At 44.7% G+C, this 15,404-nt stretch overlaps 1 protein-coding gene across 10 annotated transcripts; it reads right to left on the bottom strand.

Moving 5' to 3' along the window:
* Positions 1-3,016: 3,016 nt before the first annotated feature.
* Positions 3,017-13,708, bottom strand: LOC119845727. Of its 10 annotated transcripts, XM_043506625.1 has the most exons (6): positions 13,304-13,703; positions 11,802-12,071; positions 10,789-10,915; positions 7,931-8,475; positions 6,312-6,371; positions 3,017-3,557 (listed from the first exon to the last, which is right to left on the bottom strand). In XM_043506625.1, exons 3-5 carry the CDS (start codon positions 10,898-10,900, stop codon positions 6,327-6,329), a joined length of 702 nt encoding a protein of 233 aa, XP_043362560.1. In that variant the 5' UTR covers positions 10,901-10,915; positions 11,802-12,071; positions 13,304-13,703; the 3' UTR covers positions 3,017-3,557; positions 6,312-6,326. The 10 variants fall into 10 exon arrangements, with proteins under 10 accessions (XP_043362560.1, XP_043362561.1, XP_043362559.1 ...); XM_043506626.1 differs by lacking the exon at positions 6,312-6,371 and having other exon boundaries at positions 7,931-8,355; positions 13,304-13,705; XM_043506624.1 differs by lacking the exon at positions 11,802-12,071 and having other exon boundaries at positions 13,304-13,701.
* Between the last annotated feature and the right edge of the window lie 1,696 nt (positions 13,709-15,404).

Raw genomic sequence — 15,404 nt, 5'->3', positions numbered from 1 at the left:
TATTCTGGATACATATTGTGTCCTGGAACGATAGGGTAGGTGTGGGGTATTGAGGACTGTACTAAGATAGCAAGCTGTCACTTTACGAGTGGGCGAGGAGGGTTTTCCTGGTCTTGCTTTCAGGCTAAGGGCTCTACAGGGAAGTAGAGAGATGATCAGAGACAGTCAACATAGAAAGAACCAGCCTAGAACAAGGTGGGGTGAGTTGTGCTGCTATGGCTTACTTTTAATGGGTGTACCTCTTCTGCCCCACATACGTAACCTGACTTGGGAATGAAGCACGTTTCTCTGTGTTAACTCTACAAACATATTTCTGCAATCTCTTTAGAACCCCGTCTAAGTTTTGTCAGCGTTCCTTGGAATTCCTCCCCAGTTCTTAATATGGCATCAAAATAACAGACAACACCATTTACCAGGGAACAGCATACTCTTAAAGCTTGCAATTCCAACACAGTCCTCAATACACCACAGTAGGATGTTCAGCAGAGCTCAGGGTTGGCTTAACTCTTCTTCCACTGAAGTCATGCTGGATCTAACTCAGCGCCCATTAAACCCACCGATTGACTTCAGTAGGGGCAGTGCTGGTTGCTACAAAACTCCCACCCATTTGAGTAGGGGCTTACGATACTGAGACATTCCCATCGACTGCATTTGCCTCCTGTTTTTCTGATACTCCATTTCCCGGTGCAACTGAGGGGGGCCTCTAGTGTCACTTATATTACAAAGTACCTTCCCCCACATACGGAGGTGCAATACAGTCCATGTACTAAACAGGAGCACAAAAGAAGGACAATCTCTCCCTGGCCGGATTTGTGCACATTATTGTATTGCCAGCAGGCTGGGTGAATGATAACATGGGACCATTGATGAAAGGACAAGTCTGGAGGCTGAACTTGAGATTTGTAAAGCTAGCTAGGGGTGTTAGCTACATTAAAATTAATTGGAGTAGAGTGGCTCAATTCTGATATCTGAAGGCACCTGTTTTCCACTGGCAATATGGCCTAGCACATAATGCCCTGGACTGAGATTCTGAAGACCTGAGTTTGATTCCTGGTGACCTGCTTTGGTGACCTTGGGAATGTCATTTACCCCCTGTGCCTCAGTTTCCCAATCTGTAAAATAGAGATAATGATACTGATCTCCTCTGTAAATTGCTTTCAGACTGACTGATGATACGAGCTAGGTAATATTATTAGAGCTAGGGAGTATTATATTTTTAGGGCATCATGAATTACTCCCTTATAGTAAATTAATTGCCACTCTTAGTAAAGGTAGGAGCAAAGTGAAGATCAAAAACTTGCAAATGGAACTGATCCATTACAAGCTATGGCTCGGGAGCGTTTGCTCAAAGTTACACAGGAAGTCAGAATTGAGAATAAAGTCCAGGCCTTCAGAGTCTTAGTCTAGTGCTTCACCTACTTGTTCCCATCGCCTCCCATTGGAAAGCAGCTCTTCCCAAGGGACTAAATAGAAAAACACAATAATGACATGCCTGTCACATCTTTGAGCAGGAGGTATCTTCTGTTCACATCACCATTTTCTGCTTAACACCTCTCTAAATACACAAAAGGCCCCGGGAAAAGCTTGTGAAGACCAAGACTGTAACAGGGTCCAAAAAAGAACTAGATAAGTTCATGGAGGATAGGTCCATCAATGGCTATTAGCCAGGATGGGCAGGGATGGTGTCCCTAGCCTCTGTGAATGGATCACTTGATGATTCCCTGTTCTGTTCATTCCCTCTGGGGCATCTGGCACTGGCCACTGTTGGAAGACAGGATACTGGGTTAGATGGACCTTTGGTCTGACTCAGTCTGGCTGTTCTTTTATTCTTATCACCACTAGATGGTGCAGAACCTTGCTCATGCTCATTAGGGGATCGATTAAACAGGCACCGAAGAGGTTTTAAGGAAGAGTGAGAAGTGGAGTAGCTTTTGCCATTCGTGATAAAGAGACTATTTAACAGGGGCTTATCTGTGTTAACTTTGTTTTTCATCTAAGTTAGAGAGACAGCATGGTTTAGGGAATTGGGAACTAGCATGAGACTCAGGTGATCTCAGTTCTTTCTTAATTCTGCCGTTACCCAGCTCTGGGACCTCAGGCAAATCATACCAACTCTTTGGGCCTCCGTTCTTCCTCCTACCTTGTCTATTTACGGTACGCTTTTCAAAGCGGAGACTGTCTCCGACCATGGGTTTGTCCAGCACCTGGCACAATTGGACCCTGATCTTGGTTGAGGCCGCTAATCCTTCTATGAGAACAAATAATAATTCTCTACTTCCCTGCCCAGCACCTGCTTCCATGGATGTTCATTCATCTGGTTCTCTATCACAAGATTTCGAGCTGAGTCAGAGAAGCAGCCGTGATATAAATAACTGTTCAGTGGCATGAGAAGGTACTGATCTTTTCCCCAGCCATACTGCTGGGATAGTTTCTGCCCAAGTAAAATGCTTGGGATACCCAGCCATGGATAAGTCCACTTACCACATCTGACCATGTACATATAAAGCATGTGAGCTAACAAAACATAACCGCCTCTCTCAGAGCCTGCAGAACAGAAGCTGCTTTAATACCCCTGAAACCCAGCAATCAAAGGCCACCAAGAGGCATCAGCTGATGTATTAGCCAATTGGATCACAGGAACGACATTTCAACATTCAATTTAACATTTGAGCCACAACTGCCTGAGCTAAAAGATCCAACTCAAAGCCAACCGAGCTCAACCAACTTTTTTGTGTGATTCATTTCCGCCGCTGCCGCGCAAAAACCTGCCAATTTGGACTGAGCAAAACAATTTTGGGGGGAGGGATAGCACAGTGGTTTGAGCATTAGCCTGCTAAACCCAGGGGTGTGAGTTCAGTCCTTGAAGGGGCTATTTGGGATCTGGGGCAAAAATTGGAGCTGGGTCCTGCTTTGAGCAGGGAGTTGGACTAGATGACTCCCTGAGGTCCCTTACAACCCTGTTATTCTATGAATTCACAAATTTGGGTCAATTTTCACAAATGGGTTTGGTCAAATATCAAAAAAATCAGAACTGTTGAAACAGTTCATTTTTTTTTTCCATTTCCAAAATGAAACATTTCGTCTTAGAGTATCACTTCATTTTCACAAATTGCTATTTGAAAAAGATTTAAAAAATAAAAACTCAGAAATTAAATAAAATGTTTCATTCCATTCAAAACAAAGTCTTTTTTTCACTTTTTGAGCTTTGCTGGAAACATTGAAATGTTTTCATTTCGGGTCAACCCAACCCAGAAATTCTTTTCACAGCCTTCCAGTTCAGCCACTGAGTCAAGAAGTCACTTATTCCAACAGCTCTACAGTAGGCTCATAAACAGAAAGCCATCCTTTGTAAACTGGGTTACAAGTACATGATGATACCAATCCTATTCGATATGAGCTATGAGACGCTTGTAATAGTTTCCTTGTGCTTTTCCCCAGCTGCGAAAATGACTTGGCAAAAGTCACAGGTCTGTGTATGCAGTGTACCCTTGGAGTTCACAATCCCCGCTGTGACCAAGTGGACTGTCTTCTACTGCCCATCCTGGAGTCCAGGAAGTCTAGAAAATTATTAAAGGGAAAGAGTGATAACTGGGTTAACCAACATAGGGGTATTATTTGTGTTTGGCTTTTAACTATGTTTATTTCCGTGGGTCTTTAGTTCCCATGATCAATCTTGGCTTCTTGTTTAAAAATAGGCACCGCTTTCAGGAAACTACTTGACCAGTAGCTGGCCTCTGCTGCACGGGCTATAAAAAGAGATCACACTGGTCTCCAGGGAATTCCCCTGTGCAGGACCACCTAGAGCTAACCTCTATGACCCTATGCTGCCCCATTGTTCCACAGTGTATCAGGTGTGCTGGGGGCCAAGGCAGGAGAAGGGGTTGCTGTAGTGCTTAGCAATACAGCTGTTGTTAAGACAGAGCAGCCCCAGGACTGCTCTAACTTACCCCACAGCCACGCCATCCCTTGGAGCAGGCAGAAGGTGCAAACATGGTTTAAAGCTGGCTTTTGCCCCTGCCCCTCCTCCAAGGTTGCACCTCCTGAGAGATCCAGCGCAGAATCTATCCAGCTGTGTCTCGGGCCATAGAATCTGATATGTCCTTCGCAGCAATGCCTCTGTTCGCACTTCAATTCCTTCAGAAACCCCTGGGTGATCCCCCCCATCCTAATTATTTATGGCACTTGAGTATCTCAAGTTGCCCATCGCTTCCTCCTTGTAGACTCCAATCTCTGCCAAAGCCACAATGTGATCAAAGGGCTTTTGTGAAAGGTCAATTGGAAAGCTCTGTAATTTCCTTTTTACTGCTTTATTATTAAGTGCTGATAAGGCACATTTGGATTTTACAAGACACGTCCATTTTTTTCCTTCTTAAAAAAAAACAACCCTTGATTCAGTGCTGACCATCCTTAGTAGTTACTATTAATAGTGTAATTATAACGAGATCCCCGTTTTTGGAAAAGTGAAAAGAAATTACGCAAAAACATGCTTGCATTACAATAAACTCCCCCCCCCCACCAACAACAACCTGTATATTTCATCTATCTGTTGTGTCTTGCCATTATTATTTATTTGTACTCCCACCACACCTTTGAGCCCTACTCATGGACCAGGATCCTATTGCACGAGCAGCTGTACAAATATAGAACAAGGTGACGGTGCCTGCCTGCAAAGAGTTTACAATCTGACAAGAGACATATGGACAGAAGGAGGAGCAGAAGGAAGCAATCAGACGGAGGGATTTAAAGGAGGCTAATGAAGTATGGTCTGATTTTTCTACTATGGGTTTGAACAGTGCCTTGCACAATGGAGCTGTGACAGTATGTGAGTAGCCTAAGGTGGACTCCTCGATCTGTGCACCTCTGCCAGCATCCCCACAGGGGCCAAAGAAAGGCAATCAGTGGTTAAGGACTGGATGGCTAAACACCTGTCAAAATGATTTAGCTTATCAGCGGGGGACAGTTAAAAAGAGAGACGGAGAGGAGGAGATGGCTGGACCAGAGAGGCCTAGGAGACATCTTGCCTCGCATCGGAGGAGAAGGTAAAAAGCCTTCCATTGTGAGAGACAGGCACTCGTATGGCACGTTGTAAAACAAGCATGTGGTGCTGAATCTACGCAGGAGTGTGTGAGGTCCGTTTGCAGTGGGGACTCCAGAGTGATGGAAATCTACCCTGTGTCAGAGCCCAGATTCTTGATTGGGGTCTCTAAATCCTACTGTTAAACAGAATTAATTATGTGATAATGGCTGAGCTTTTCAAAGGGGCTTTAGGAAGAGGGTGCCTAACTCCACTCAGTACCGTGGAAGCAATTTACCCAGGCATCGTGCTGGATTCTCCATCACTGACCATTTTTTAAGTCAAGACTGGATATTTTTCTAAAAGATCTGCTCTAGGAAGTATTATGGGGAAGTTCTCTGGCCTCCATTATCCAGGAAGTCAGACTAGATGATCACAATGGTCCCTCCTGGCCTTGGAATCTATGAATCTATGAAGGGGAAAATGTTGCCTCTAACTTATTAGGGGTCTGTAACAGGGTTGCCCCTTTTAGGGCCCAGGGAGACTGGGGAGCAGCCAGCCCTGTTCTTGAGAAGAACACAGAAAACATGTGCTGGGAATCATCTGACCCAGCTGACAGCAGCAAGGGATTGGGTCTGATGAGTCCCAGCTCTGGAATATAAATGAGGGTCCCTGCTCCATGAGGGAGCCTGGGACCAGGAGAGGACTGGGAATCATATTCTCTTGGGGCTCTAGCAAAGAACTGCAAGAGGGCAAGCCGATTCTGCAGACTACCCTAGACTGGGAAATATATAGGGCATTAAGCTGCTGGAGCCCAGCTTGAGAACCGGGCTAAGGCTATGTCTACACTTAGAATGCTATAGCAGCAGAGTCAGTGTAGACACTCACAAAAGCGATTGGAAGGGTTCTCCAGTCACTGTAGTTAATCCACCCACCACGAGCAGCGGTAGCTAGAATTTTTCCATCAACCTAGTGCTGTCTACACCGGAGGTTAAGTTGTCTTAACTGTATCACTCAGGAGTGTGGATTTTTCACAGCCCTGAGGGACGTAGCTGGGTCAATCTAGCTTTTTTGGTGTGGACCTGGCCTAGTATTTTGTGGCGGTCTGGTGTTCCATGTTTCTTTTTGAGTGTGTGTGCGCTGCAGGATAAACGGGGCCCTAAGCTAAGGACTATAACTGGACGTGGCAGAGTGTTGTCCCAGGCTGGTGATAGAGTGTCCAGGTCTTTGAAAAAGATTAGTGGGGATATTACATGCATTTGCAGCGTGCCCAACAGAGCAGTGGCCGAGCACTTACCCTAGATGGACCAAATCATCTATTTTTCAAAAGGCTTTGGATGAAGTTCTTTGGACAAGGCTGTGAAGGAAAATATCAATATGGGGTAAGCAGCAAAGCCTTGCCAATGAATTAAATATGGCTTAGTTATAAGCAACACGGAGTTAGAGTGCAAGGTTGGTCCCTCTGAGGTGCAGAAATGCATGGCAGGGTCCCTCAGTATTTGTTGGGGTTTGGACAATATTCTAGACTATTCAGAAAAGGAGGCAGATGGTAGCTGAGAGTGAAATGGCCCAGAGAAGGGCAATGAAGGTGATTAGACCCTCCAAGAGTACTTGCAAATGGGCTGTCGCCTAAATAGTGCTTGGTAAATTTATGAGCAAAGACATGTATGGTGATGCGTTACAGCAAGGTTATCAGATCTCATGCTCAGGGCATCAACTGGCTGCCCCAAGGCTCAGGAAAGAATTGCTCCCCATGTGTACAGAGTTAAACAACTGGCTAGATACAGTATGGGGGGGGAGTGTTAATTTTTTTCTGGTGATGAATCCAGCACTTCCCCCTTGAAAACACGATGCTAGAGCAGATGGGTGAATGGTCAGATCCCGCAGAGCAGAGCTTCCCAAATTGTGGGTCACAATCCCAAATGGGGTTGCGCCATCCACAGATGGTGTCACGGATTCCTATCATGTGGAGGACACCATTTTGCTCCGCGCAGCCAGTACTTAATTTGTAATGAAAGAGGTCCCAGGGCTCCAGCAATGAGGTGCTGGGGCTCAAGCAATTTTTTTACATTCATAACTGACACAGCAAGCTCAGAGATGCCGGGGCTATGAACTGCCAAGCCAAGAGGTGATGGGGCGCAGCCCTAGCAAGCCCTGGCACAAATTAAGCAGTGTGCTACAGTGGATGCTCAGCACTTACCAGCCAGAGCTGTTCAGGGGCATTGCCGCCGATCAGCTGTTTGGCGGTACTGCCAATCAGCTGATCGGCGGCTCAGTAAGGGGATTGGGAGAGGGTGGAGAGCAGCAAGCGGGTGGGGACCTCGAGGAGGAAGTGGAGCAGGAGTGGGAAGAGGCGGAGCGAGGGTGGGGTCTCGGGGAAGGGGGCAGAGCAGGGGCAGAAAGAGGCAGAGCAGGGGTGGGGCCTTGGGGGAATGGGTAGAGTGGTGGTGGGGTCTTGGGGCAGAGCAGGGGTGGAGCACCTCCGGGGAAAACTAAAAGTCAGTGCCTATAATCCCAGAAGGAAAAAAATCATTAAAATTGGGTCGTGCTGGCAAAAAGTTTGGAGAACCACTGCTGTATGGCAAATCCTACAATCTATTGGAGAAAGAGGATAGCCCCGTGATTCGGGTTTATGGGTTTGTGTCTTTGCTCTCCACAGACTTTGGGGCATGCCACTGAGCTTTTCTGTCCCCATCTGTAAGGTGGGACTGATAATAATTCCCTCTTTCACCAGGCTGTGGTGGGGATAGCTATGCTGGAAACTGTTAGGTGCTCAGATACTACAGTAAAGGGAGCAATAAAAGTAGCTAAGCAGTCTTTTTGTTCTATATTTGTACTGCACCTTGCACAATGGGGTTTGGTCCAGGGCTATAGTAATACAAATAATAGATACTGTTATGTAACCATATACTGTACCTGCGTGGGTCCTCGGATTTCTATAGGAATTTTAATTTCTGCAGCTTGAAGGGAAGTACTTTCCATCTGTGAATCCTGTGGTGCTTCATAAAGATCCAAGAAACTGGGAAAGGAGCCTACATCCTCTGGATTTAGGGTAGCAAGCTCTGGAGGTATGGGAGGGGCTGTGGATTTCTCCTTTTCCGCTTTCAAGGCAGGAAACATCACATAATTTTTCAACAGCGTGTCACAAGCCGCCTTCTTGCCCACGTGCGGTTTGTGGTGGTTCTGGCTGGAAAGTGCTATTGCAAAATCTGCCTTCCCCTTAGTGCTGCTTGACAAGCCGTTGTTTGCCGCACTCAGGGGGTACTTAATAGCAAAATGAGAGACCATGTCTGCATCTTGTGGCTGGTCCCGAAGAACTGCAGTGTTGGGCCATGTAGGAACTGTTGGGTTGTAAAGGATAGAGCTGGGAACCTTTGGTAACTGCTGTTTGAAGAAGAGTCTCTCTGATTGTGCTAACCCCCCGTCGTCTGTGCACTGGATTGGCATCGAAATTGGCATGTCTTTAAAAGAAAACAGTGGGGCCACTTATGGGACTGAAAGGAGATTATTGCTTTTGTTTGCATCTCCCCCCAATGGTATCAATCTCCTTTTGTGAATCATAGCCCTGGAAGACAAACACTGGTGACTGGGCATTGGCTATACAGCAGATATGGCTACCCCCTCATCTCAATGGGCTTCTCCTGAGCAGGAAGGTAAAGGCAATTCCATCTACCATTGCTCACCTTGCTTAATTATGGGACGATGGTAAGTGCTCTATACCAGCACACAAATGCAAATGAGCCTGCCTGGTAGCTAACATCACAGGCGAAAAGAAAAGGAGTACTTGTGGCACCTTAGAGACTAACAAATTTATTAGAGCATAAGCTTTCGTGAGCTACAGCTCACTTCATCGGATGCATTACTGTAGCGGTAGCTCACGAAAGCTTATGCTCTAATAAATTTGTTAGTCTCTAAGGTGCCACAAGTCCTCCTTTTCTTTTTGCGAATACAGACTAATACGGCTGCTACTCTGAAACCTATCACAGGCGAAGATAGCCTTGAATCTTAGTAAATCCCTTCTAGCTTTGAATTCGGAAAAAATTACAAAACTCTACTAAGTGAATGTGGAGGTTTTTTTCTTTTTTGCATCTTGTGGAACGAATGATGTCAGTGATGTCACAGGTTGATGCATTCTGGGATTTCTCTAGCAAACTAGGAAGTATCAGAGAGGGAAGAAAGAATGTTTAGATAGGTGCGTTCTAGTCTACACTATCTAGATTCTTATACCACACTCATCACTGTAGTAATAAAAATAACAACCTAGCCCTTTCATCAGCAGATCTCAAAGCAGTTTACAATGGAGGACAAAATCACTAGCCTCTCTGCATCTCAGCTTGCCCACTAATAAAATGGAGAAGGGGCTGTGCGCTAAGCCACATTGCTCTGAGTAGCTGAGCACCTTCCAGTATTGCATTAAGCAATCTGACTAACTTCTCTCATGGGAGTGTTCTCTTGTCTTCTCCCCAGAGGGAGAAGTGTGTGCGGTGCAGTGACTTGTTTTGGATATTTTTTTTATCTAATACATAGAGACACATATTGCTATATGCAAGAAAGCATGGTCAAAGACATGTGCATTGCATTGCATTCTGTGGCAATGCTTATTTATTTGATGTATTATGGTAGCACCTGGGGGCCGTAGTCATGGACCAGGAACCCAGCGCTGGACAAACACAGAACAAAAAGACAGATCCTGCCCCCAAAGAGGCTAGCAGGGCAATCCAGAAAGTATTTCTGATCTTTAATCAGCTCTCCTGGTAACTTTGCATCTTTTAAAAATGTATAGTCATAAGCTCTCTGGTGCTCTGGCTTTGATTGAGCCCCTCTCTAATACCAATAACAATGGATGGAATTTTGGTTACAAAACTGTTGGGAAAAGCAGGATTTTCACTTGGGGGAAAGTAGGGGGGAAATTGCAAAAAGAGGAAATTTGCTCAGTTCTATTGCTAGTTTCCCTTGAATTTTTTGCTTCATAAATGAATCTCGTAGGGCATGTCTACGCTAGAGGTATAATTTCCAAACCTCTGGTAGATAGACCCACACTTGATCTGACTGAGCTCGCATGCTACAAGTCGCAGGACAGCTGCAGCGATACCAGTGGCAGTCAAACGGGACAAATGCCCAGTTTTGCCAAAAAAAGTCGGGACGGCTGGGACAGGGCCTAAAAAAGGGACCATCCCAGACAAAACGAGACGTATGGTCATCCTATGTGGACGTATGGTCCATAGACTATTAGGGTTGGAAGAGACCTCAGGAGGTCATCTAGTCCAACCCCCTGCTCAAAGCAGGACCAACAGCCACTAAATCATCCCAGCCAGGGCTTTGTCAAGCCTGACCTTAAAAACCTCTAAGGAAGGAGATTCCACCACCTCCCTAGGGAACCCATTCCAGTGCTTCACCACCCTCCTACTGAAATAGCTTTTCCTAATATCCAACCTAGACCTCCCCCACTGCAACTTGAGACCACTGGCAGCTCCAGAGTACACATACTCTAAAAGACGCTGCATCTGCCACGAGTCCTCCAAGGATTCCAAGCATGATTCTTACCTTGACTGTCTGCTTGGTATTCAACATCCTTATTACGATGTATAGGGTAGTTCCCATCCAACACAGCATAAGCAACTGCCACAACAAAGTGTGCCCCTTCGGACCAGCTACGTGCAGAATCCAATTATAAGGTATGTGAATTCATGTTTGCCTGAGCTTCACGTCTTCTTTAGGGGGCCAGAAATTGTAACCAGCACAAACCGAAGCATGGAGTTAGCAGTGTCCCTTACCAGTTACGGGTTCCTTCTTCACAGTCAACTTCTGTAGCAGCTCAGCCTGCTTTGCACATAAATCTTGCAGGTGTGTGAATTCTTGGTAAAGCTGGAAAAACGCTTCTTCCATTTCTCCAGTGCCTGGCTAACAGAAACCAAAAACTAGTATAAAATGATTAGCCCTGAATGTTACTAAAGAAGAAAGAGTAGCTAGGAGCCAGGCAGGCACTGTGATGCAGTTTTTTTTTTAGGAGGAGCTGTTGCAACTGATATGATTATTATTTATTTGAATTGCAACAGTGCCAACAGAGATCAGGACCCCATTATATTGGACACTGTATAAACACATAATAAGAAGCAGTTTCTTCCCCCAATGCATTTGCAATCTACCAGGAAAAGACAAAGAGTGGGTGGGGGAAGAAAGGGGAAGTGATTTGCTCAAAGTCACAAGGTCAGTGAGTGGCAGCAGTGGGACTAGAATTGAGGTCTTCTGACTCTTAGCTCAGCAGTCTAGCCACTAGGTTATGCTGCTTCTCAGTAATTAAAAGTGGGAAGTTTGTAATTACCCTTACTATAGACAAACTTAGCAGGCCTGAGTTTCCTCATTGATTTGAAGAGGGCGCAGAATAAAGCCGTCATTCAGATATGTTTAGGGCTGCTTCCTCTGTGGGGGGAAGGTTTGCTTTTGCATTACCCATGAACCATTACCATCAACCCATGGGGAGTCATGAATTTCATCCCACCTGTGACCACTAATGCCATGCAGTAGCATAGCAACAAACTGACTCCAGGGAGACAGACATGAAAGGGAAAGATTGCCAAAGGCATATGTGGGAACTAGGAAATGATTTTTTTTTTCTTCAGCCGGAATTGGGCCACAAACTGCCCTTGTGCCTTTTGAAAATCTCCTCCTAAAATACCATGCAAGTGGAAATCTAGTTCATGGCCCACGGGTTACTCCATAACAAAACAGTTTTGCCACAAAGAAAAATATCTTTGTATTATATTTAGAACATTCTTCCTTGCCTTACCTGCCATATTGTGGATTTGACTTTGCTGTTTGCACCAATTACTGGGGGGCGGGGGAGGAGGAAAGGAAATAAAACCAATGCTCAGAGGAATTTCCCTTCAATTTCAATTGTCATTTGAAGGGCTCATGCATCTCCATTAGCATAACTACGCAAATCAGCTTTGCTTCTTGTCATAATTTCCAGTTTTTTTCTGCAGCTCAGTTCTGAAAGTTTACATTCTAGTTCCATAATTAGGGGCTTGGTTAATCCGTCTGATGAAACATCCCCTGCCTGTTAGGAAGATAGGGATGATTCTTTATGGGCTATTGCTGCAATCATTAGCAAACAAGGAGCAATACGCACAGCACAAAGAACTTTTGATAAAACAGTAAAAGAAATTACAGTGTGGGATGTTTACATATCTGTCAGACCATGAACACAGTTAGAAAAATATTTAGATCCTATTTTCTGCTGTCTGGTTCCCAGTGATTCCTTTCACTTTTACAGAACATACCAAAGCTATTTTGGGCTCTTCATTAATTTTACAAGCCTAAGATGCACTAGCCAGCGCCTGATCTAATATCCTGGGGAATCAAAAGGAGCCTTTCCATTGATTTATTGTTATTTAGGTGCACCTAGCAAGCCCAGTTATGGCCCAGGGTTGCATTATGCTGGGCATTGTATAATTATAAACACATAACAAAATACTTCAGTGAACATTGCATTGGACCATAGAAGCATAAGCCAATCTCAGATGTACCATGCAGTCACTGTAGAAATCTTGTGGGAAGCAAACACCAGGAATGTGTTACAGATCCTTAATACACATTTCATACAAGAGTTATAAATTAATATACCAGTGAATTATTAAAAAGTGCATGACTTGGGGGTTTAATTACTGAGTTTGCCTTTATTACATTGATTGCATTCAATAAATGCTTTAATAGTTTATTGCTATTTAATTTCCAACAATTACTGTAGTGAAGATGAGATCACTGTAGAGTTAGGAATTTTAATCTGATATGCAACCTGCCAGTTATTCACAGTTTAAGATCAAAGTAGTGATCCCAAAATGGCAAACCTTCTTGAACGTTGACTGTTTGGCTGACTACCTCTGCTTCAACCTTTTACTCTGGTTCTGAACACAAAGGAGCATGTTCGTATGACTTCTGAGACTTCAGTAGAATGGCATTGGTACAACTCAGAGAAGCATATGACCCCAAATCTTTCACCTATCCACCAGTATGTTAGCCAGGTGAAGCTCTGTTGCTTTCGATGTGAAGCTCATAACAATAAGTGGGGCTGTGGTGATCCCCTACACACACTTTGCTGTTGTGGCTAGTTAAAAGATATAGGCCACATAGTTGCAGGCTGCAATCATCAGCAATGGCTGCCTGGTTCTTTCCGGGGCTTGTACAATGCCCTTCCCTTAAACAGTCAAATCAAGCAAGTTACTCTATGGAGATGCATTCACACTATACACCTGATGAACACAAAGGGCTAAATTTCCAGCGACAACTTACTCGTGCCGGGTCTCCTCCTTACGGTTGCCGCTCTGCTGTTGCGTGGCATTTGGGTCTGTGAGTTTCAACTGAAAAAATTCATGGGGAGCACTTTGGGGGCAGGGAATTTCCCTTCAATTTTGATGTTAATAGTGAAACCTCAGAACAGGAAATAGAGCAGCCGTGAATTAAAGCTGCAGTCTGTGCAGACTGCAGAGCAAGGCTTTAAAATTAGGTTCTGCAAGATGCGTTGTATCCCTGAAGGATGACATCAGAGGGGACTGGTATTCAAGGTAGTGTTGCCCAGGGGTTAGCACAACTCTTCTGAGCCCCATACATATGGCTCTTCCACTAACCTGCTGTGTGACCTCTGACAAGTTATTTCATCTGTCTCTGTTTCCCCTCCCGCACTGTTTCTGTCTCATCTGTTTATTCGATGAGGTCTTTAAGAAAGGGGCTGTCTTTTTACTTCACGCTTGTGGGATGGCCACCCTCTTAGTCAACACATGGGGGCTGAACCTCCGAGCTAAAACTGGGGGTTTGAACCCCTCCAATCTTCTGTGGATTGGCACAGAGGGGAGAAACCTGTAACATGCTCTCATCGGTGGGTTCCATTTGTACACTACCTAGCACAGGGTAGCCCTGCTCTTGGCTGAGGCCTTTAGGTGCCACGCTGATATGTGTAATAATACGATTTACTCTTTCATACAGAAAGACATTCCTCGTAGTCAGGTCATCCTTGTCCATTGGCCCCTGTTCAATGCAGGATCCAGGTCAAAACTGTCTGCCTTTTTTTAAAACCTCTCCTTGGACTTATTCCTGATGATTTTAAAAACCTTGCATGTGGCTAGTTGGTTTCTCATGCCTGCTGATGCAGCCTCTTTCTGATCTTTCCCACCATCTCATCAGATCATTCCTGGGGTGTGGGTGCAAGGTTCAAATTCCTCAGCCCCTTTGCTGCACAAATCAGAATTTCCTCAATCAGCCTAAAACAGATGGCTGTCCCAATAGGTTAGTGTTTCCTAGCACTGTTTTTTGTGTATGATGTCCCAATGTAGCCGCTTGCTTGCCACAACTGCTTCTTGTGTTGCAAATATTAAAACTAGCCTTTGACAACACCTGCCATGGCAATTTCAAAAAAGTTCCATTCCTCTGATGGTGCCCTTTCAAAGTTTTGTCCCCAGTCACAAGCAGCTGTTCACCACCATTGATCTCCTGCCATACTTCAGATGTCTTTTAGCTGGAGAGCAATCCCAGCAGCACTTCTGGATTTCTAGAAGCCGCGGCTTTGTTGCAGCAATGGAAGCTGTAGTAACTGCATCTCCCTGGATCTAAGATTTGAGAAGCTACCACCATCTAGTGTTAAAAATAGGTCTTCATGAAAAGGAAACCATTCATTGCATTCAAGTTGAAATATTGGGGCTGAATCTTCAGATGCTGTAAATCAGCCCCACTTAACAGTTTCTTAGCTTTGGTGAAGCCAGGCCAATTTACACCAGCTGAGGATTTGACTCTTGCTTTTAGCTATAGATCAGAACAATCAGGATTGTATTAGGCACCCTGTAAAATACACAGGGTAAAACGATTCCTGCCCCCAAGAGTTTGTGTTAAAATTTAAGATAAAATGCAACAAGTTGGTGCAATAAGCATTCAGAGAGGATGAAAGAGAAAGGAAAGTAGTCACACAGTTGCAAGAGCTACCAGGTTTTGACTCAGGAAGTTTAAAGGTATAAATAAACAAGAATTGTAATGTTCTCAGTTAACCCTGTGATCAACTTGCCTAGCCACTATAAATTGACAGCTGACTGTTATGTTGAAAATGAGCCTTGGAAAGGGATCTGAAGGAAGACAGGGGCTTCAAAGATTAGTTTGGGGAAGGCATTCCAAAAAGGCGTGGACGTTTCCAGAGAGAGAAGTGGAGAATTAGGTTCTTGTCTGGCCCATGTTGCACCAGAGCACGTAACATTGATCCACTACAAAAGAAAACACACATTTTCTGTGAATACTTAAATGCTTTTAGATAATTGGGAAAAAACAACCTGTGTCCTTAGTGGTGAACCAGTGCCCTTAAGCAGTAAAGGTCAAGGAGCTTTTTTTTTTTATCTCTGCTGCAGTAAATATT

This window comes from Dermochelys coriacea, chromosome 20 (assembly GCF_009764565.3).
Source record: "Dermochelys coriacea isolate rDerCor1 chromosome 20, rDerCor1.pri.v4, whole genome shotgun sequence".
NCBI classification, from domain to species: domain Eukaryota; kingdom Metazoa; phylum Chordata; order Testudines; family Dermochelyidae; genus Dermochelys; species Dermochelys coriacea.
This window is presented reverse-complemented; position numbering and strand designations above follow the sequence as displayed.

What these genes read in the sequence shown, in the direction of transcription:
- LOC119845727 (XM_038378409.2), bottom strand. Translation starts at nt 10,900, where the DNA reads ATGGAAGAAGCGTTTTTCCAGCTTTACCAAGAATTCACACACCTGCAA. An exon ending in GAAGAAGGAACCCGTAACTG is followed by an intron (nt 8,476 to 10,788) that starts GTAAGGGACACT and finishes TTTCTTTTAAAG; the next exon opens with ACATGCCAATTTCGATGCCA. An exon ending in AAATCCGAGGACCCACGCAG is followed by an intron (nt 3,558 to 7,930) that starts GTACAGTATATG and finishes ATAATTTTCTAG; the next exon opens with ACTTCCTGGACTCCAGGATG.